The 23,181-nt window shown below is 39.6% G+C and overlaps 4 protein-coding genes across 6 annotated transcripts; 1 reads left to right on the forward strand and 3 right to left on the reverse strand.

Moving 5' to 3' along the window:
- The first annotated feature begins 4,839 nt into the window (after nt 1-4,839).
- On the forward strand, nt 4,840-8,087 carry kcnk5b (potassium channel, subfamily K, member 5b). Its single transcript, XM_026370799.1, has 5 exons — nt 4,840-5,393; nt 6,165-6,276; nt 6,800-6,966; nt 7,079-7,247; nt 7,371-8,087. The coding sequence occupies exons 1-5, from the start codon at nt 5,208-5,210 to the stop codon at nt 8,060-8,062; spliced, it is 1,326 nt and encodes a 441-aa protein (XP_026226584.1). The 5' UTR covers nt 4,840-5,207; the 3' UTR covers nt 8,063-8,087.
- A 244-nt stretch (nt 8,088-8,331) lies between these two features.
- Nucleotides 8,332-11,846, reverse strand: LOC113169410 (serum paraoxonase/arylesterase 2-like). The gene is made up of 9 exons (XM_026370800.1): nt 11,747-11,846; nt 11,443-11,510; nt 11,195-11,250; nt 10,843-11,008; nt 9,602-9,725; nt 9,313-9,513; nt 9,109-9,190; nt 8,603-8,731; nt 8,332-8,529 (listed from the first exon to the last, which is right to left on the reverse strand). Exons 1-9 carry the CDS (start codon nt 11,827-11,829, stop codon nt 8,368-8,370), a joined length of 1,071 nt encoding a protein of 356 aa, XP_026226585.1. The 5' UTR covers nt 11,830-11,846; the 3' UTR covers nt 8,332-8,367.
- Nucleotides 11,847-12,808: 962 nt separating this feature from the next.
- Nucleotides 12,809-15,863, reverse strand: LOC113171066 (serum paraoxonase/arylesterase 2-like). The gene is made up of 9 exons (XM_026373441.1): nt 15,705-15,863; nt 15,545-15,615; nt 15,414-15,469; nt 14,699-14,861; nt 14,370-14,496; nt 13,991-14,194; nt 13,821-13,902; nt 13,379-13,507; nt 12,809-13,249 (listed from the first exon to the last, which is right to left on the reverse strand). Exons 1-9 carry the CDS (start codon nt 15,779-15,781, stop codon nt 13,088-13,090), a joined length of 1,071 nt encoding a protein of 356 aa, XP_026229226.1. The 5' UTR covers nt 15,782-15,863; the 3' UTR covers nt 12,809-13,087.
- A 1,412-nt stretch (nt 15,864-17,275) lies between these two features.
- On the reverse strand, nt 17,276-22,516 carry LOC113170643 (casein kinase II subunit alpha-like). 3 transcript variants are annotated; one of them, XM_026372818.1, is made up of 15 exons: nt 22,434-22,516; nt 21,597-21,688; nt 21,185-21,244; nt 20,781-20,909; nt 20,582-20,693; nt 20,355-20,456; nt 20,200-20,250; nt 20,028-20,087; nt 19,850-19,933; nt 19,650-19,760; nt 19,411-19,512; nt 18,420-18,520; nt 18,165-18,313; nt 17,874-17,963; nt 17,276-17,689 (listed from the first exon to the last, which is right to left on the reverse strand). In XM_026372818.1, exons 4-15 carry the CDS (start codon nt 20,879-20,881, stop codon nt 17,574-17,576), a joined length of 1,179 nt encoding a protein of 392 aa, XP_026228603.1. In that variant the 5' UTR covers nt 20,882-20,909; nt 21,185-21,244; nt 21,597-21,688; nt 22,434-22,516; the 3' UTR covers nt 17,276-17,573. The 3 variants fall into 3 exon arrangements, with proteins under 3 accessions (XP_026228603.1, XP_026228601.1, XP_026228602.1); XM_026372816.1 differs by having other exon boundaries at nt 21,185-21,260; XM_026372817.1 differs by having other exon boundaries at nt 21,185-21,260; nt 21,444-21,688.
- Nucleotides 22,517-23,181: the final 665 nt, after the last annotated feature.

Below are 23,181 nucleotides of genomic sequence, written 5' to 3' on the forward strand. Positions count from 1 at the left end.
CCAGTTGCTTAGGAACCCCTGTCCTGCCGCCCTGTGCCTACTGGAAAGAGCAGGTGTTGAGCTGGACCCAGGAGAGGGAGGAGAGGAGCTGCACTCACAGACCCACAGTCCCCTGAGACAGTGACAGACTGGAGCCACAGACTCTGAGATGACCCACTCACACAGCAGACACACCCAAAACTGTGGGCGAACACCTTCTGCTTCTGTGTCCCTCTTCCTTATTTGTTCTAAAGCGCGGGCAAACACGCACATATACTGGTGCAGTGCATTACTGCAGCTGAGTGCATGGGGGGTTATGTTTGTTTGGAACATCTTTATCCCTTTCTGGCTCCATCGCTCTGTGATTACATAATGTCCCATACCACTTCCACCCAATTCATCTCTCTCTGACTTTCAATACCGCATCTGGGTAGAGTGCACCGCGCTCTGTGCTGCTTTCCTACCGTTTCTTATGTAAAACAACATGTGCAGCTTTGAAAATGCTTGAAATATGAGTTTTGAGTGGATGTGATAGAGACGCGGTTGTTGGGGTTTATTCGTGCCCAGAATCTCGGCTCTCAGGAGCACTAAGAGGGAGAGACGGCAACAACACATCAATATTCATGGTGTGCCATTATGTTATGAAGAATTTATGAAGCAGGAAGGTTCCATGTTTCTGCTGCTTTCTTCCAGCACACCTCTTCTTCTTGTTAGATGTTCTTGTAGTGTGATTTCCCACTTATTAAATTACTCATTATGGTGCTTCTTCACAGGAAAGACTGACATTATGCTATGTAGGTTAAGCCTTGCTGCACCACATAACAGAGGAAATAGGGAAGCACAGCTTTCCTAAAAAAAAGTACAGGCATGCCTTTTGTGCAGCCAGTAAAACTGCTGTAAACATTTTATCCAGAAACAATGGGTAAGATTTGGAATTGAAATGGTTATAGAAACGTATGAAAACACTCTGATGTCATCTGAGACTAAAAATAGCCTCTAAAAACACAGTGTACCAAGCCCGGGGCTCACAGTACACTGAGCAAATTGTAGCAGACATTCTAAGCCACCTAAGTACATGCTGCATTGTGTTTGAGCATCTAATGCTACTGTAAAGAGCCAGATTGTCTTAGTTCACACTGCCACCTGGTGGACAGATACAGATACATATGTTTTGCTGATATGACTGAACAGTCCGTGTGATGGGACTAGAATAAAAACTGCACATGTATCTTCTCATATTCTACAACATATTAAACACAGCACTAGAATTACACTTCCAATGTTTCCTCTACAGTGACAGTTTTTACGCAGACCAGTATAAATACTTGCGACGTGTAAGTAAAAAAAATATATAATGATTAAAAATCAAACCATACGTCACTATTAATTATTTGTTGTGTAAAAGGGAAAATCCTCACAAATTCAAGTCTAACTTATCACAGAGCTGTTAAGCATTTTGGGCGCATGTGTTCATAAGAGATAAAGATGTGTTTGCGTCCAGATGCTTCAGGGTGACATAATCTCACTACCCCTCCCAAAACTAGCACGATGTGGCCACCGGCAGTTCAACAACAGCAATGTACCATAGTTCATCTACTAAAACTCTCATATATATATAATAAAGAAATAAAGAATAATAACAGAGGAAGCATAAACACAGACAGGGAGTCTACGAAGTCTGCAGTCAAGCTCACAGGCAGTGGCACATCAAGGAAATGTCGTCATGAATTAATATTTAATAGTCTAAGGCTCATGAGCTACGACTTCATATAAATGTTTCATAAATATAAATGAAATGCTTGTCTGCAGCTGAAAGCTACAGCTACAGTAATATTCATTACCGTTAAATCATACAGATGCACATTAAGGGTGAGGTGTTGGCAATTACTATACATTCAATTTATAAAGTAGTAAATAAATGTTACTCTGTGTGTACTGGGTATAAAGGAGCAGTACAATGGCCGGCTCCATCAGATCATTAATACAACAACATATCACATACTCCAAAAAAATAAATAACTAAATAAATAAAAACACAGCTTAGTGTGGTAATTTATACTCACATCATATCCATGTTGAACGTCGTTGTACAATACAGGGCCGTTCCCAGACAGCGTGGACAGGTCAGACAGAGGAGACAGGGAAAGAAGTGTAAGTAAAGGAAAATACATTTCTCTGTGTGACAGAACACATCAGGTTATAGAGTTGATGAAGGTGATGAAGGTGAAGGTGACAGCAGGCGTATAGCTGCATACTGTCCACAACTTCCATATTCATTGTGATGAACAGATGTTTAGCTTGAGGCCTGATCATGTCAACAGCTACTGACATCAATCAAACAGCTGGAGGGTCTGAATCAGAACAGGATCAGCTCTGTGGCTGTGTAGCATGTGTTAGCATCACTTAGAGGACAGCAAAACAGAGCAAAACGCCAATGTCTCCAGGTCACAGCTGATCACACACACAGCAGACTGTCTGTGTTATGAGTTTAGCAAACATACCGACACAGCCTGACTAAGTGAACAGTCTCCTGCGGTAAATCAAGGTATACATGTCTGTTTTGTTACTGTGTGTCAGTCTTCAGGCTGGTGAAGCAACCTCACAACACACATTTCCTCTACTGTGCGTAAAGACTGGAGCAGCTGAGGAGTTTCCACTGTCTTGTTTATTGTGTGGAGGCTAACACACACAAACATCCCTGACCTCGTCGTATTTGACTTAATCCCTCTAAATACGGAGCAGTGAACTGTCCACGAACTAAAAAAAAAACAAACACCACACATAGCTGGAAAAAAACAGAAAAGGGTGTGAGATGTAAACACAATGCGAGCGGCTGAGTAGGCGAGTCCTACCTGAGCAGACAGCTGCGTCCTGCGCGTCCTTTCACCACCTTTGGGTGCATGTCATAATTCCGGTGTCTCCCTACAGAACTAGTTGGAGCCTATCGATCAGGTTTCCACCGAGAGGCGGTGACGCAGCCGCAATGACGAAGCGCCAAGTCACTGCTGGGTGGAGATCAGAGGTGGGAGCGTTACGCACCTCACTCCCAGGATTAGTCAGCGCACGCAGCTCTTAAATGCAATCACACAATGGTCTCTTCACTGGAGGCGCATACACAACTTAAGGGTAAAGTTACAGGTGAGAGCTGCAGCACAGTAGTTGTTAGTGGTTTAGTGACTTTAAATAAACATAATAAAAAAAGTTATCCCTCATTAAAATGCTAAACACAGGCTCCATACTGAGCTTTTATTCAACTGCTGCCAAACGTGCAGTGAGGCCTCACAAACAGTCTCCTATCAGCCACCCCCTGTATGCAGAGCCATGTTTGCACGTTTTGCATGTTTGCCATGTTTAACTGTACTCCCTCTGTGTGTGTGTGTGTGTGTGTGTGTGTGTGTGTGTGTGTGTGTGCGCAAATAGGTGCTGCTGTTTATTCATTTTCTGACTTCTGTAGTCAACAGAAGCTCATTTAACTGTTATCACTGTAGCAAGGAGGCCAGCCACTGAATATATATATGAAATAATAATTAATAGCTATTGATTGGTTTCTATATTGAATCACTTACTAGATGTACCTGGAGCTGTGTTACACAAGTATACATAATTATTATTACTAGCTTTACTATTTTTGTGTCCCCTTAAAATGCATTCAGTTCCTGATGACCTTAATGTCTCTTCAAGTACAGTAGTGCATCATTTGTATAAAGTTCCCACACAGGTCCTGACTAGGGCTCAATATGATGACCTTGGATATCTCCTTTAAAAACAAGACTGATGAACTAAACCTCAGTGTAGCAGCTGCTACAGCTGCAACAGCTGCCTTTACCTAGTGGACAGTTTGGGAATTGTCCTGGTAGATTAGTCAAACATGTCTGGGCTTAAAGGTATACTCCACTAATGCTGTATGGTTAGAAAACAGCAGCCAGTCATTAAAAAGTTGAATAAAAAAATGAGATGGAGGTAGAGGTATCCTTACTTTTAGTCCATTATAAGCTCAATAAAACACCAGAGTGTGTTAGACTAACAAACCTCTATTCAGTTTTCATCGGCACTATATTCGAAGAGAATAACAGCTCTTATCTATTATCATGCCGAGCAGCCAGGATCCACCCAGTGTGAGCAGCTTTTCATATTAGGCTGTAGCCTTCTGGATGCTCGGACACGGAGATAAGACAAACCGTCCTCACACACACGCCAGTTTAAACACATGCTTGAATACTTGCACACAGCTGTGTGAAAACCCATTTGGCCTTTGTGGTAGTTGCCCCCTGCTGAATGTTTCCATGTTTGCAGTTATATTCTGCCACCATAAAAACCAGATAGATAGATAGATAGATAGATAGATAGATAGATAGATAGATAGATAGATAGATAGACAGATAGATAGATAGACAGATAGATAGATAGATAGATAGATAGATAGATAGATAGATAGATAGATAGACAGATAGATAGATAGATAGACAGATAGATAGATAGATAGATAGATAGACAGATAGATAGATAGATAGATAGATAGTACTTAAGTCATATTGTGAGATGCTGGCATTTTTGCTACTTTATACTTCTCTACAATTGTTTTGTTAGATATAATAAATAACTAAGAACTAATAGCATTGTGTGTATATTTATTAAGATCACAATTTAATAGCCTATTTAAGTTAAAGACATGACAAGACTCTATTGACTCCCAAAGGAATATGATCTACATTAAAGTGATGTACGCTTGAATTCATTAATAATCTAGTAATATAGTGTTTTTACTAGATTAGTACTGTAAATGTTTTTTATGGTAATACTTTGGCACTTTGAATGCTGTCCCGGTGTGGCACTGAGACTTTCAGCTCCTTCAGTGATACTAAAGTGAAGTGATACTGCTTCACGTAGGCGTTTGTACTTAAAGGAACCAAACAAATGTCCTGCTGGTCACGTTTCAGTCTCTGCAGCAGTTTTAATAGTTTGACGCAGGAGGCTTGAAGGTTGTTCAAAGCCTGGCGTGAGGAAGATGGCTTTAAAAAAAAAAAACACACACACACAAGGTTTTGGTGTCCGGTGAAACGATCTGAGGGAACAAAGGAGCTAAGTTTGAATCAGTCTCCAGTGAGAGCAGTAAAAAGCAGCCCATTAAGTTGGAGTAGGAAGCAGCGCGGGCAGGATAACAACAGCCCTCTGTTGGAAAAAAGCCTGTGAGCCGCGCGTCGTCGCACGCCTGAAGTTATGACTTGAATATGGCTGATAAGGGACCTCTTTTAACTTCATGCATCATTTTCTACCTTTCGATCGGGGCCGCGATATTCCAGCTTCTCGAGGAGCCGAACTGGAAATCAGCGAGAGGCAAATACATCCTGGAGAAGGAAAACATCTTGAAGAACTATACCTGTTTAACCGAGGAAGGGCTGGATCAAATTCTGGAGGTAAGGACGCGCATCTGGTTTTTCATAGTGTGATAGAGAAACGCCAGAGCTGCCAGGAAGAACTTTTTTTTTTTCCATTTAGCGCCAAACTAAGTTAGGGAAACTTAGTTTGGCCCAGAAACTTTGTGTAACTTTGTGGATCTCTGTGGCCAGCTGGCTGAAACGGTGCCATCACCTCTCAGACTTTATTTAATAAACGTAAGGAAGTCACATAATGTACAGATGTGGCCGTGTGTGAGAGAGTGTGTGTGGTGTGTAACCATCGCGCATTTGAGGGACTCACTGTGAAAGAAAGGGACAGGACAGGACGTCGCCTTTACACGCCAGGGCAGCGCAGAACTTGTTTTCCTGGTTTGGGATCTAAAACAAGCAAAGGAGCAGTCACACTGACCTGGCCAAAAAAAAACAACAACAACAAAAAACAAAACAATCAAACCCCCTAAAGGCTGCTTTGCTGCCACGGGGGATGTTCACACTGCATGTGATGGACCACAGGAGAGGAATTTCATAAGGATCCATTTGTTGAACGCGTGTTCTCTATGCTGTAGACATGATGGCACATGCCATCTGCAGCCACAAAAATGTGTTTGTCTGTGTGTGTGTGTGTGTGTAAAAGGTGCGTCCCCGTCTTAAGGGCTGTCGCGAGTTGTGATATTTATAGGAGAACAAACCGTATCAAATGTCTGTAATCAGTATCATTAGGTAAACGTGGTGTTGGAAGTTACTGTGGTCGGATTTTCTGGCGCTGATTTACTGTGTTGACTCATGCAGATTGTGGCTGAGGCTGCCGGCCAAGGTGTGACCATCACCGGGGACAATCATCGTAATACGTGGGACTGGGTAAACTCCGTCATATTTGCAGCTACCATTGTCACCACCATAGGTTCGTATGAGGTCTACAACATTTGTTTTGTTTTTTTTTGTTTTTTTGCACCAACTAAATTCACTAAAAGTGACTTCATTATATCACAACGAGTTTGAGACATTTTCTAAATGCATTTTCGCTCAAGATCAAGAGACAGAAAGAAAAGCTCAGCTGGATTTTGCACTGAGGTGAAGGAGTCTTTATGGCTCATAAAATAAGTCATAAAATCAAAGGATGCTTGTGATGTCAAAAGATCAAAAGATGACGTTAATGATTAATGAATTATTAACAACAGTGGTGATGTGTAATCAACAGATGTGGAACTAAATTCTTTGATAAGTGATTGTGGTGACTGGTCTTAGTGCAAGTGAAAAAGACTTCAACCAATCCATCCAGCTTTTCTACTTATAGCTTTATTTCCCATGTGTAAAGGATTAATACAAAATAATAACCATTAACGCAGCCAGCAGTTATTTATACACTTTACTAATAAGACTAAATATTCCCACATTTTGATTAAATACTCTCATTTGTCACATAGGTTACGGTAATGTTGCTCCCAAGACTAAAAGTGGCCGTGTGTTCTGCATTCTCTACGGCCTGTGTGGGATTCCTCTGTGTCTCGTATGGATAAGTGAACTGGGTTCATTTTTTGGAGATCGGGCCAAACGTTTGTCCCAGGTTCTGATCCGTAAAGGCGTTACAGTGGTAAGAAATGACCAAATGCTGGAGTTAGTGTTTGTCTGAGTATTGTGCTGAAAGAAGACTTTTAAAAATGTTGCAGTATCGCTTGACGTGTTTCTTTTCTGCCTTTTCTCAGAAAAAGGTCCAGTTTACCTGCACAGCCTTATTCCTGTTATGGGGGCTTTTGGTGCATCTGGTGATCCCTCCGTTTGTGTTCATGTATTTCGAAGGATGGAGTTACCTAGAAGGCATCTACTTCTCATTCATTACACTCACAACTGTTGGCTTTGGAGATTATGTGGCAGGTAGGCTTGATTTATGTTAATCATTTATTCTAGGGCTAATATTTGTAGGAGTGCATTAATTGGTGTGAAACCTTTCTTATCTTTGTTATAAAAATCCTGCCACCGCATCTGTTCGCCTTTCAGGTGTGAATCCAAACATAGCTTACCACAAATTGTACAGAGTATCTGTAGAGCTGTGGATCTACATGGGCTTGGCCTGGCTCTCTCTCTTCTTCAGCTGGAACGTCCACATGGTAGTGGAAGCTCACAAAGTGCTAAAGAAAAGAAGACACAGGCACAGACACATTCATGATGAGGAACCCGAGCCCGTACAGGTCAAACACACTCCAGACATAAAGCCGACCGTCGTTGACATCTTCAACTTCCTATCTGAGAATCAGGAAGACTATAGCACGGTCATCAAGGGGATTGGAATCACAGCCAAGTTAAGAAAGCCAGCAGAAAACATCAATCGCTCCAAGAGCTGCAGCGATATCTTGGCCATCGAGACCCTGGAGCAATCGCCGAAGCAGAGACGCAGGATCAGTGTCTGTGAACTGCCGATTAACACAAATACTGATATGGACAACGACGATCAAGACGAGAAACGTCCACTAATACAAGAAAACAATGGAGACCTTGAACCTGCTCAATGCGCGGGGACAGCTAACGACGAGAACAAGGACAGTTGTGCATTTGCTTCTGAATATGATGGTATCACCATCACTGTGCCAACCAAAACTGCTACCAAGAAAGAAAAACATCCAGGAGGCGGGGGGACCAGGTTTAGAATATCCAAAGTAGCAGAGGAAGATGTGTTGAAGGAAAAGGGGTAGAGAGAGTAAAAGATCATTTCTAGAACTTCCTTCACCATGTTTGTTGAACTAGTCCGGTTGTGTTGGAGGAAGGAGCTCTGTATGGAAATATCACACTGTTACATATCAGGAGAACAAATGATAGCGAGGCTGCACTGTCCAACGGTTTTCTACTCTACAATGACGTTATTGCTAAATCAGCGAATCGGTTAAAAACATCACTCTTCTTCAGACGGTGAATAAAGATTTTATTTTTTTTTAAGGTCATATCCATCCAAATCGTTCTTACAATCATTCTTAGTGATTATTCATACAAAATACGCATATTATTTCAAATCACAGGACAGGGCTTTGTGGAAAACAGAGCCAATAAGCAACTTTCCCTCATAGGGAGCTGCTACAGATGAGGCCATGATCACATGGCCGTCGTCAGTGTACTCCTGGCTCACCACTGGCTGATCTGAGTGAATGTTCTTGATCTGGATGACCTAGAGGAAACATGATTACAATTATCAGGGGGAATGAAACAGTAATGAAGATGTTTCATTCTGAAACACTAACCTCAGAGCCAGGTGGATCTTCAGGGTCGTACTTGAACACTTTCATGCCGTTGGGATGACAGCCCAGCCATATGTCACCTGTCATGTGGTCCACCTCGATGTTATCACAAAGAGATCCGACAGCTACAGACTGGGTGGAAACATCACAGACATTAAATGAGGGCTGATATCTAACTTCTGTCCTCTAGAACTACTCTTACAATATGACAGCAAAGTTAATCAGCATAGCAGCGGTGACTCAGCTTTCGGGGATATTTGCTTATTTGCATTAGATGGTTAGACATGATATCGGTTTCATGGCTGCGTGTTAAATAGAAAGCTATAGTAGCTGGTAGTCCGGGGGCTAGGCACACTCTATTCAATTGCAAGAAAATCCATCTATCACCACCTGTACAGATCTCTAATCAAAATCGTATACTGTATTATCTTATACTGTTGCTTAATTTCTTGTTTGCCAAGAAAAATAAGTGGAAAATATAAAAACAGTTTTTTATTTTTTTGTATTACCTTAATGTACGCTAACTGTTGTCCTTCTTGTCTCTCAAAAACATCAATTTCATGGTCTAGTATGTCTGAAACATAAATATACCTGTAAAAAAAAACCAGATTGTTTCATTTTTTTTTTAATTACACAAGAAACAAGAAGAATTATTCAATTAAATATACGTGCATATACATCATTAGTGATTGCTTATGTGAACTGAGAATTACTGTTGGTCAGGAGATATGTTGATGCCATTTGCAGACAGAAATCCCTTGGCCGCCACCCTTACTTCCTCTGGACTGTAGAACACCACATTACACCAGGGCAGGCCCAGGGAGACGGTCAGGAGGTGAAGTGCATCGTTGGGAAAGGAGTGATCATTTGTGGCATAGAAGCTCTCAACTCCAACTGCTACAATATCATTTACACTGAAAGAGATGAATAATGATAATAATAATAATAATTATTATAATATATAGAAATGTAAAATGTGTAATTATATGAAATCCCTCATACCTGTGCAGAAGAGGGTGGATAATAGTTTTTATGTGCACGAGTGTGTCTTCCTCAAGAAGACGAAAAATCTCTACTTGGCTATTGTGATGAGGGTGATTGACAACAAACAAGTACACAGAGTCATCTGCAAAGAGACAGGAGCGGTGTGGTTGAACTTTTTCTGTCAGAGCTTGACAGTATCTTCTCATCCTACAATCACGCCGTTGCAGTTTTCAGGTTTTTACTTAAAGTTGTAATATTTTTAATGACTCACTCATTAACCTCTGTGACAAATACACTTTATTTTCTTCCACAGCTGCTTCACTTATGAGTTAAAATATTTTAATGTGAGACAACGGTAGTGGAAAATGTTGGGTTAGCTTTAGCGGTGACTTACAGTAGTGCTTCTCTTATATGGCTGTATAGTGTGAGGGTGCAATGACTGAGATCAAATTTCAAACAGTAGCACTGGATTATATATTGCAATCCTGTGAATCCCATGGAGGACTCCACCAATGCCAAACTAGTATTTAGAGAGGTAATTACTGAATGCAAATAGGTTAAATGGTTATTGCAGACAACACAAGCAGCCAAATTTAGGTATGATATCATGAAGGAATTATAACTTTAAAAACCTGTTTGCTTTTACGTTTATTTTGTGTATTTGCTTAGTTCTTGTTTCAGTTTTTAGTTTTGTTTCGTTTTTTTCATGTGCTTGCGTTGAATAAAACCTGCTGTATATTTTCAAATGAGACTATAGACTTATTCTTATTCAAAAACTCACACTTAAAACAGCATGGTTTGGGTGTTGTTGGTGTTCCTGTTTTTGAGTTACCTCACCAGCAGAAACTACTAAACACTCTGGAGTTTTCCCACATACAGCGTCTGTTGCAACACAGTTGCCACAATGCTGCGCATGCATCAACTGCAACTTTGTCACAGACTATTAGTCAACATCATCTGATTTCACATAAACTTGATTGTTTTCTTCAACAGAACACAGCGGAACATCGTCTTTACCTCCCTAGTTGTGAAAAGAGTCATAACTCTTAATTATCATAATTAATTCAGATAATTGGGAGCAGATTCGACAGCTCTAACAGAAGAAGGGAGGTGTTTCTTACATATGCATCACTTGTTACATGACTTGTGTGACATTTGAATTGACTAAATGTGATATTTGACTTCAACATTAAGTGCGATCACTTCATGCACAGGCTTCTTTGCTGCTGGTAACTTGCTGAATGCAATTTGTACTTCACCTGCTTCGTCCGTGTACACGCTAATGCCATGTGGGTTGAACGTGCTGAGGTCCAACTTTCCTTTGATCTGCAGCTCCAGCGGGGTCGGGTGTGGGTGTAACAGATCCAACATGTACATTTTCCCAGGTTCATCAGAAAATGAAGGCAATTCAGGAAATTTCAGCCCCTGAGTGAAAAACACCCCAAGTAAGAGACCTCTTTAGACCTGTGACTTTGGTTAAAGAAGTACACTAATATCATGAGCCATATTTTAAAATAATGGATGATTCGTTAAAGAAATTGCATATAATTCAGATTTATCCAACTTTGTTTAAATCTTGTGGCTTTAGTTATCTTAAAAATGCCATCATACTGTGCTTAGGAAGGCCAGTCCATGCTTAGTTACGGTTATATCCTCTGCCCCATATTCTGTACAAGAGAAAACAGAGAACACTTGTTATCCTTTTTAGTTCTCACAAGACAAATACTACTAACACTTGACTTGCTTTAAACCATTCAGTTATCAGTTTCTGCACATAATGAACCTAAGTCCTAAAACTTGACTACTTTATTGACTATGTAAATTGCAATATTTAGTCACAAAAGTCACAAGATTCATACCAATTTTCTCTAAATGGTGACAGTTGAGGTCTTTCACAGGCACTTCTCTGGAAGCAAGGGTCATTTCCCTGAAGAATATATGAAACAAATGTCTTTAGAAAGCAAACCCTACAAGTGCCATATCTTGTTTGCTCAATATTATCTCTCTAACTTGTAAATTGTTCCCTTCCTACATGCCCACTATAGTAAGTCATGTCTTACTGTGAGAACACTGAGGTATTTTTAGCAATCTCTACTGTAACTACAAGTATAGTCTCTAATTAGCTTCTAAAACAACAAGCTTTTTACTTTAGTTTGGACTTACTTCAATGTAAGAAATCTGTGTCCAACGAAAGCTGCAAATGCAGCAACAACAGCAGCAAGAAGTGCTTTCTTCACGGTAGCCATGTTTTGAAGTCAAAGGTCTCCCAGGAACAGATTCAAAGTGTATTTACACTTTTGTACCAAAGGTGAAGCTAAAGAGCACTTTCCAGGAAGCAGCATTACCAAACATAATTAGTGCAGGAAATCCAGATAGGCATCATGATTATCCCAAGAACGACTCACTTGTCTTAACTATTTTTGCTGCTTTTTTAAAAAATCAAGTCAGTATTTATACAGGGAACTCAAACACACTTCATGTGTCAGCACTTTCATAAAGTATCTTTATATAAAATAGTTGCATTAAAAAGAAAATATCAAAAGACTAAAAGAAACTGACAAAAAAAATGTACATATATATATATATATTTATTTTATTTTATTTAAATATATATATATATATATATGAAGGATTAATAATTGCACTGTTTATGTACTGAACACTGCACATGTGAACTGTTATAGCTTCTGCCCATAATTCCTTTGCATTACTTGATATTCATTGCGCAACATGGCACATGGCACAAACTGTACATACTCAGGTGTAAATTTCTGTTTATAATTATCTGTATATTATTTTCATAGCATATTGTATATTACTCTCATTGTACACACCCATCTGTAAATAATTTCTATATAATTTTTAGTTAGGTAGATTTTAATTTTCTTTATCTTATGCAACATAACTATATATGCACTTGCTGCTCTTTGCATTTCTGGTTCGACCTAAACTCCATTTCGTTGCCTTGTACCTGTACATGTCTAATGACAGTGAAGTTGAATCTAATCTAAATAGAGGACGGAGGAAAAAAACAAAGTAATGCAGATGCTTAACAGGCCCGAGCTTTGGAAAATATCACTTGTGGAACTCGTTCTTCAAGAAATACTGCAATATTAGTTTCAAGCACCTTATCACACTATCAGACTCTAATTCACTTTATATCAGATGTGACTTGCATAAAAAGTGACTTTTAAGAGCACATTTTGTTAAACATACAACATATAATACAGATAGAACAGGAGTCTTTATTCATTCTTTCACAGTCAAATACATGTATAAAATTTTCACCACGTTCATAATTTCCATTTACCTATTTTAGTGTGCTTCGAGCATGTGGGGGAACTTCAGAGTCTGAAACTGCCTTTAACTATGCAGTTGAACCAAGAGCTCCTTACTATCTTCACAATCTTGTCGCTGTTTTGCCAGCTGAGAGACAGGTTTATTATCAGATCATGCCGAATACAATGGGGGCAAAAGCATATTTCTTGCTTAAAAAGTCAGTGTCTATTTCAAATCGCAGGCCACGGCCTTATGGAACACAGAGCCAATGAGCAACTTCCCTCCATATGTAGTTGCTACGGACGAGCCCATAATCACTTGGCCGTCATCAGCATACACCTGAGAAACCACTGGCTGATCAGAATGAACGTTCTGGATGCGGATAACCTGAAAAAGAAGGGAAGGGAATAAGTGTAAAAAGACAGACCATTTGTTTATGTAAAAAGAACATAAAAACTAAATAAACTGAGCAAATACTGCAGCAATTGTCTGGCTGAGAAAACTAAAAATACTCACCTCTGATCCTGGTGGGTCCTTGGGATCAAACATCAAAAGTTTGAATCCATTGGGGTGGCAGCCTAACCACAGGTCACCAGTCTCTGGATCAACCTCAACGTTGTCACAGAGTGAGCCCACAGCCACAGACTGGTGAGGTGTCAGAGACAACATTATAATGATTATTGATGCGTTTTTATTTCACTTCAGTAAAGTTCTATCACCTGAAACTGCTTTGCAGTTTATCTTTGTACATAACTTCTTTGTCTTTCAAAATGAAGAGGAAAAAAAATTAAATGAGTTACTGAAAGTCTGTTTAACACTTGAATGTATTCAACATAAATATATATATATCCAAACTGCCCACTGACATATATATAAAAATTCCAAAATTAAAATAAAATTATTTATATGGAAATGGATATACACATGAAACACACTATCAAAACATTTTGTAATTTACCTTCATCAAAGCCAAGGTGTTGTCTTCTTTTCGTTGCAACACGTGCACGGTATGGTCAAAGACATCTACCACATATATATGTCTACAAATGAGAGAGAATATTTAAATTAAAACATGCAGACATTTCTAACATGACTGACCATTTCAGTAGCACCGCACATCATACAAGCCTTTTATCTGGTGAGATATTGATGCCATTTGCAGAGTAGTAACCCTCCGAGACCACTTTCACGTCCGTAGGACTGTAGTACACAACATTAGTCCAGGCCGGGCCCAGAAGAGGTTCCACAAAACCTTTGAGCATCTCATGGGTAAAGTAGTGATCGTTGGTTGCATAAAAGGTATCCACTCCCAGTGCAACAATATCATTTACACTAGAAGGACAAATCAGAACGGAACATTCAATATTAATTACAAAAACTATTTTTATACAACTTCATTGCGTCTAGAGACAGTTTAACAAATAGAGCTTCAGACTGATCTTTCTGCTCAGTTAATCTCTAGTGAAGATGCTGTTAGGTACAAACACATTTATCACCTTTACTGTACCTGTAGAGAAGCTCGTGTTTGATGGTCTTGAGATGCACCAGGGAGCGGTCATCCTCAACAAATCTGAACAACTCCACTTGGCTTTTATGATGAGGGTGATTGACAACAAACAGGTATACTGTGTCATCTAGAAGAGAAGTGAGGAAAGCAATGAAAGAGAAACCCAACTGAAAGAGGTACGTTTGTCCACATACTCTACACACACCAAGAACTGAATAAAGACATCATCAGCAGTTATGCAGAATCAGCTGAACTGAAAATAAAGCTGCTTACATTTGTGCTATCAGTGTGCATGTGTTAGTGTAGGATAGCATGTTATGTGATTTTACCACTTGGATCTGTGTATACACTGATGCCATGAGGGTTGAATAATTCCAGATCAAAGTTTCTGGGCATGCGAAGCTCCACTGGCTTCAGACGAGGATCGTGTAGATCAAGGGAAAAGATCTTTCCTTCCACATCTGAGGATGGAAGTCCAGGATACTTCAGACCCTTGTGATATAAAACAAGTATAGAAAATTATAGACACGGCAAACCTCGCAACTGCACATAGAGATGTACCATCTTGGAGTAAGTGGACTACTTGTGCAACTTGATTGGGCTGCAGGTTACTGCTACTACCAGTAGAAACAAGAACACTGGGAAAAGACAAAAGCTGAGAAGAATCTGTCAGGAAAGCAAAGGAGAGAACATGTGTCCATGTCTGTGCAAAGACTCAAGCCCTGAACCTCACTTGTAAGTCGCTTTGAAACAAAGCATCAGCTAAGTGACTAAATGTAAATGTAAAATATCCAATGCTGTTTACTTCTTAGAGATCTACATGGACATGTGACAGTGTTGTTGTTTTGTTTTTAATAAGTGAAGCTCCTTTAATCTATATGTACAGTGATAAAGCTACAGCTGGAAGACAGGGTGTGACAACCCCATGTTGATTTCAACAAACTCAAGCTAAAAGCTATGATTTGCACACATAAAAAAAGCGTCTGACTGTTCACTGACAGGACTTTTAATCCAAGTTGGCTGCTCTTCAAGTTCAATACTTACAGTGCTGATAAAGGCGAGTCCACGTCCAGTGATCGTGATGTCCTCCGAGCCAGAATCTGAAAGGGCACCGTTATTTCTAACGATCTCTAAAAAGTTTATTTCTTTACTTTATGTAGTTCTGCGTCACTCACCCAGATTTTTGAGAGCGACACAGTTGGGGAGGTGATTCTGGACGAGCTCCCTGGAGGCGAGGATCCTTTTCCTGCCATGTTTTTCGACACACACAAAAGTTCCGTGAGCGCAGGTGGTGACAACAAATGGTACATTACCCACACGATGAACCGCTGCCACCTTAAGGTGAAGATCCTCTCTCCGAGCAGAGCTGCTAACACAGCTACTGTGAGAGACACGAAGGCGATCTTTCCCATCGTTGGCTCCCGATTAGCAAAGTTACACAAACAGCTTCAAAACAGCCCAAATGCTGCGGACTGGGGGGCGTCGCAGGGCTCCGCAAATGCCGCTTTCAAAACGGTCGTAAATGTGACAACAAATCTATATTAAAGTAGTTTTTTGTTTGTTTCCCGGATTGATCGCGCTACCTTGCATTTTGTGCATTGCAAGCCATTTCAACTTAGATACTTAATAATTACATTACTGAGAACGACCTTTAGCAGTTGCCACGGCTGTTTATGATTTCCGACATAAGAGAAGACCTTGAATGCACCATTATTCCGTATGGTTGAGGTCACCTGCGCCAATTAGATCTAATTTAAAGGTGCAGTCGAATATTTAAGATATATCTATATATATGTATATAAACTACAGCTTCAGGCTGCTATAAATAACAGGCTGAATTGTTAGATCAGTTTTTACGTGCAGGAGAGCAGAAGTACAAACAGAGGTCTGTTTGTGAAAGGTACCATTTGACCTCTTGGCCTAAGCCCGTTTGCAGGTGTATTGGCAGGAGTCATTTATGTAATTATAACCTTTGTTAAACCTTTGGGAACACCAGGATCGTTTTTCTGCAACAGAGCACATGCATCCCAGTCACGTAAGCTCACCTCTCATTTTACTGCAGTTAGTTGGAGCTTAAAAGGATCTGGGTTGTGCACGTACTCTTCTAACCACCAAGTGTGGTTCACTAGTCTTATTCATATATTCAACTTCTTTTTAGTATCTAAAAATATACTGTATCCTTGATGTCTCCAAAATGCTCACATGGTCTCTCATTTGTAAAAGGGATATAAAATATGACACGTATCTTCACTTTGTTCACTCTAACCAAAATAAGCATGTGAATATAATAAAGATTTGTTATGAACATACCAAAAATAATTTGGTGCCAGAATAAAATCCTCATCAAAGGAAATTTGTCTTATGGGATATACTCGCTACCCTACATTCACTCATACAGGATATTGCTAATGCAAACTAGCATCAAACATATACTCAATAACATGTAGTGCCTGCAAAACCCTGTTTAAATTGTTTATTTTTGAAGTTGTCTTTTTTTCCTGTAGGTGATGACTCCTCCCAACATAAAACAAAAAAGTTACAAAATTGTCTATGTAATCAAAATCATGTGTAAGAGACTTCATAAAAAACAAACATGAACATATACATACACATACAGAAGTGAAAGTAACATAAAATTGGCAAACTATTGACCCTGTGATACTCAGCATTGGGTGCATGCAACCTGACAGTAGCTGTAGAATAACCTACAAAAAGACCAATTAAAGAATGATAGCATCTAACAACTTCAAAACACCAACACCTCCTGCACATTACATTGTGTGCAATCAGCGGGCCCTGTTATGTAGGGCACACCAGATTCCTGACTCTGTGTTGTGAAATTGTGTAAAGGTTCACAGTGTAATACAGCAGGATCCCCATCAAACAGTTCCAAGCAAGACTGTATATTTGGAACATACAAAATAAATTTTATTATCCATTCTGTTCATGTCTACATCTTATTAGAATTTCTAGACAATGGCATTGTCAAATAACACACCCGAATTAATTTTAATAATCCTGACAGGTGCAACAATACATTTCTGTCAAGTCCAGGTGTCAAAATATAACTGAATGTGAAAAGCAATTTAAATCTTCTTCTTTGTTATTTTCCAACATAAAAAGGGGAGCTATGGCCCTGGACCGCAGTGAGAGCTAGGCGGGACATGGCCATGAGCACACATAAACACGGGTAAGGAAGCGGCTTCAGGGTTGGGCCCCGGTGGCTGCAGGGACTTGTGTGGCCAGAGTGTTAGGGGCAGAGATGACGGGTGATCCAGCAATGTTAGCCAGTGGCTGTGAGGAGGACATTGAGGTGATGCCTAGAAGACACAGGAGGCTTGTTAATCATTTAACATTAACATTGCTTGCATTCAAGTCATCGCAATTTACATTTAGACATAACTTTCTTTGTAAAAGCATTTTTAAAGGGTCGTCTCATACCTCGACTCTTTTGGCTGCAAATAAGAGATTTTAACTTTCTCTGCAAAAGAAAGGATTTCTTACCGGCCATCATACTTGAGGAGCTGACTGGTGTGGAGGTGGCAGCCATCCCTCCAGGAGTGGCCCCCCTTCCCTGATCTTTAACAATGGGATCTAGGAACAAAAGTGGATTTGAGCACCTCATAAGCTAAATACAAAATCAAGTCACATTGAATACTTAATTTTGTTGTGACGCAATACAAGAAAGTGGTCAATAAGCAATTCTGTCTTTTTTTATGTATTTCCAGGATGATTAGAAAAATTATAAACAAAAAAACAAAACAAAAACCCAAAACAACAAAAACACAATCTTACAAAAGTAGGGATGATCCATGGCCTCTCTGGCTGTGAGGCGGGCTTGATGGTCATAGCGCAACAGTTTGTCCAAGAAGTCTAAAGCCTCTGTGCTCACCAGGTGCTGGTTTTCACTGTGCACGAACCTCTCCCACCTTTTACGGGAGTGTCTAGAGGAGAGAACACGGATCAAGTTTTAACGCGAGGTATTTGTCAGCCCAAACCTCGACTCAGCCTATTCTATTTTATTGAGGTCAAACAGCCACAGCGCCTTACCTTCCCAGGATGTCATTGAACCGCGGATCCAATTCAATGTTGTACTTGTCAATGTAGTCGTAGAGGTCCTCAGTGCCGAGTACTTTTGCAATCCGCACAAGCTGCAAATTAGAAGATACATAAATAAGCAATTTACAGAAGACAGCTGGTCATCCACTAAATTATAAAAACAGTACGGACAAGGGTGGACTGGAGTCCAATGCAGTTTAAAATATTAAAGTTAATTAGGTTTGTATGAAGTTTATACATTGTTTTAAAGTGTTTGTTGTGGGAGAAAGATTATAGAAACACACATCTTGTTAAATTAACAATGAACAAGTTTCATTGGCTCACATTGGCTCAGCTGGAGAACATGAAACCTTTTGTTCAAAAACCTTTTCAAACTGGACATCCCTCTCTAACTGGTAGCTTGTTTTACTGCCTTTAATCCTCTGCAAGAACAAACATTATCAAGCTATTCTGAGACTAGTTTAATTTTATTTCAATATAATTACAACAAACCATTTCTTCTATTAACATGCAAATATTGTTTTCTGTTGATTGTAATGCAGTCAGTAATTTACTGTTTGCCCACTTAATAAATATATAATATAATACACTGTATAGCCAGAGTGTGGAATTGTACTAGATCATCTAAAACAAATGGCAGTTCCACATAGGTGTCAAGAAAAGGCCTAAATGAGCCATGGAAAAACCTGGGAATGGTGTATGGTCAGTGTTCTAGTGCAGGTAGGTAAAGTCCATTGCACAACGGACACACCCACTACATGGAATTGCCAAAAGTTAATAATAAATGTCTGACCTCGCTAATTAACTGCTAAGATAACTTTGACAAAGACATTTCCCAGAAGCCTCAGCAAAGATTCTATGTCCAGTGTGAGAAGAATGTGGTTTGGATCAGTCAAACCAGCAACACTTTGTAAAAAGGTATATAGTGAAACAATATAACTCTTGACACCGTTCTCTTTAAGCCAGATATCATTCTTCATACCTGATCGTAGTTGTCATGACCGTGAAAGAAAGGTTCCTTTCTGAAGATCATACTGGCGAGCATGCAACCCAGACTCCACATGTCCAAACTGTAGTCATACATCTGAAAATAATAAGGTGAAAACTCTTGAAATGACTTCATGACTGCATTAAATCTATTCTTTAATAATATCAATTTTAAGTTGCCTCTTAACTAACCTGTGCAAAACTGCATGACCAGACATGTAAAAAACGACTCACCTGGTAGTCTACCAGCAGTTCGGGTCCTTTGAAGTACCTGGATGCCACTCTCACATTGTATTCTTGGTTCGGGTGGTAGAACTCTGCCAATCCCCAATCAATTAGGCGGAGCTGAAGGTTTAAAATTATTAAATTAAATATATTTTACAAAGTTAGACAGAGAAAGACATGAAGTGAATCATCAACAAATGCGATAATACCTTTCTGTGTTCGTGATCAATCATTACATTGTGTGGCTTGACATCTCTGTGCATTATCCCCATACTGTGGCAATAATCCAGAGCCTAGCAGGTAAAGCAAGCAAGAAAATTAACATGCGCCAAGTAACTAAAGCGCCATAAAACGAACAAAAAAAGTGCAAATAATCAGTTACCTTACCTTTAAGATTTCATACATGTAGAACCTTATGTCAAAGTCAGATAGGGTTTGATACAATTGCTGTTTCAAAAAAGAGAGAAAAGAAAATAGATGAGCTATAAGGGTAAGAAAGATAAACAACGTAGCATCTGTATACACAAAATCAGAAATCAAATAAAGCACATAGCTTTACCTTGAAGTCTGTGTTGTTGACATGTTCAAAGACCAGAGCAGGGGTTCGTGACTAAAGAGGTCAAAGAAACAAAGTATATACACATATGGTTATAAGCTTATACATTTAGAAGTTCTGAATTATTGAAGGGTGGAGGACAAGGAAAACAAAATTACCACAGGATCCTTGACAATATCTAACAGTGAGATGATATTTGGGCCACCCCTCAGATTTTCCAGGATCTTTATTTCTCTCTTGATTTTCTTTTTCTTGACCGGCTGTAAACACAGACAGTCATTCAAGTATATGAAACCTCTATTGATGTGACAAAATGTTATGACTGTGTTTTACAGAAAACCTTTGTGAAATGTACGTAATAGTATAATCAACTGAAACGCCATACCTTCAGTATCTTGACAACCACTTTTTCATTGTTTGTGATGTTTATGGCTTCAAACACTTCGCTATATTTGCCTCTCCCTAGTTTTCTGACTAGCTGATAGTCGTCTTGGTTTCTAAAAGACGAAAAGCCACAGTTAGCAAAACGCAAAGCAAAACAAATACAACAAATACAATGCACCAATATTTCCACAATGCCTTACCCCCATTCAACAACATGGGACTCATAGTCCCAGTATTCCCGAGGCCTCTGTGTGTTTACATCAGGGTAAACTCGAGAGCGGCTTGGAACAGGGCCAGACATATTCTACACAATATCTTCTCTAACTTTCCTACAACAAACAGAGCAAACAACATGTAAAATTGGGATTATTTCAAATTAAAGTTGCATAAACTGACAATAATGACAAATATATAATGAAAGTTACAATAGAATATAATAGCGAAACAGGATATATAGTCATTTACCACATTTGCATTTCTTAAGTAAAAAGAGGGTTGGGGATGATATGTGTTAACTAATTATAAATACTAAGAAATACATTTATTTTATTTAGATATAAATAAAATAGAATTGAACTGAAATGAATATAAGGCAATATAATACCTGGGAGTTTCCCTCCAGGATGATGGTGATGATGAATTAGAACAGGAGCACTTGAGATGCCTTTATGGTAAGAAAGCTACATAGACGTACCAACAATAAAAAGAAGAGGTTACTACAGGATGCTCACTGCAAATGTATAACAACATATGTAAAACTGAGGAAGCTGAAGGAAAAGATAAAGACACATTTTCCACTTTTTCATAAGGTTTAACTAGATTTGAATATTAAGAGTTTTAAAAGTAAATGTATAGTTTCTCACATGCAACAGGAAGGTGGTGGTAGTAATTTACACGGTGACACAGAAGCATATGTTAACACATAACTATGCTTAACAAAAAAAAAAAAACAATAATAATTCAAGTCCAACTAAAATCCTGCTGCCTAAATATGGTGGCGTGTGAAATGGAGAAACCTGAATGTTAAATGGGGGCATCCAACCAGTCTAATCAGGAGGTACAGAGTTCAATACAGTCATCACTGGGGGCTACAACAAGGCAATTTATCCTGTCGAAAGAAGACAGAAAGTAGGTTGATTAAAATCAATGTTGTCAATTAAGCAAGCATTAGCAGACTGTACGATCCAATGCACGACAGCTAACACAGCTAGTAAGCTAAACAGCAGCTACATATCAATGTGTTGAGGAGGAGAAGCCAAATGGTCAAATGTCCCTTAAATCCAAGTCGCGTAGAGTTTTAGCCGGTTTGCCCGCTTAATACTTAATAAGGAAAGGTGAGTGTACGCACATCTGTGGTCCAAGGCCTACACAAGTGCACTGGAGCTAACAGCTAACGCTAGCTACCAGGCAAACCGGGAAGCTGATTGTGCTGCTAGCCAGTTAGCGTTAGCCCGTCAACAGCGGAGGGAAAAGCCGGCTAGAAAGTCACAACTAACGCCAGCTCTCGGCCTCATTGTGCGAGTGTGACGGAAAGAAATAGACGGGAAAACGCTAAAATAGCCACCTCGCCATTCTGGTGATCGCTATTTATGTGAAGCCAAGCCACACGCTTCGAAAAATATATTTCCTAAAGCTAAAAAAGTGCTAAGCTAACAGGCTAGGGGAGTGAATAGCCCGCTGGCTGGCGAGGCAACTGGCTGACAACGCCTTGAAAAAACATGTTACAAACACTGGGATCGAGCAGCACAATGGCACCGCGGTTGTTTTACTTCTTCCCAGCTTTTCCTGACATAGAAAAACACTCAACGGTGGCTCCGAACCTACGAGGATTCGTGGTCAAATAACACGGTTACCTCTCAGCGTTGTTGGGACGTCAATATGGCGATGCTTGGGATCAAGAGCTTAGTGCGAACAGTCTCTCCCGTAGGGGGCGCTCTCCTTTTTCTGTTTCACGGGTGGGGGGGGAGATTGCAGCTCCCTCTGCCACCAACAGGTCTGACTGAAGCACAAAGTTTTTACCGCATATGTGCAGGCCTGTGCACGCTCTGATGTTTTATTATACCAAGGAATTCCCTTTATTTGGACTCCATCATAAGCCCTGCATGATATTGATGATGGCGGACATGATGTTAGGTCTAAACTCCAAAGGTTTAATGGTGTAAACACAAATCTGAAATAATAGACATCATTGTCAGCCTTCACACCTTCAGGGGGGACACATCAAAACAATTTATTTCATAACCCATTTAATTGTGATTGTGCAGCACGAAATACAAACTACACAGAAATAAAATAATAGTAAATAAAAAAGGATGCTTCTGGAAAGTGGACAATGGTGAAATGCTGACGCAAAACAATACATTGTCTGTGCATCCTTTAAAAGGCCTTAGTGAGAGAAAAAGCCAGAGGCATTTTCCTGAAGTAACCAGCTACCTATAATCACAGCATAATAGACAGACAAATCCATTAGTGGGCTTCTGTTAAGAACATTGGTTTTCATTTTGAATTGATATAATGAATAGGGCTTTGTAAACTTCTCAGGACCTGCATCCTAATTGTTACTTCTCAACCTGCAAGTCGTGCACTGTTGAACACAAATAA

The sequence above is a fragment of the Anabas testudineus genome, chromosome 16, assembly GCF_900324465.2.
Source record: "Anabas testudineus chromosome 16, fAnaTes1.2, whole genome shotgun sequence".
NCBI lineage: Eukaryota > Metazoa > Chordata > Actinopteri > Anabantiformes > Anabantidae > Anabas > Anabas testudineus.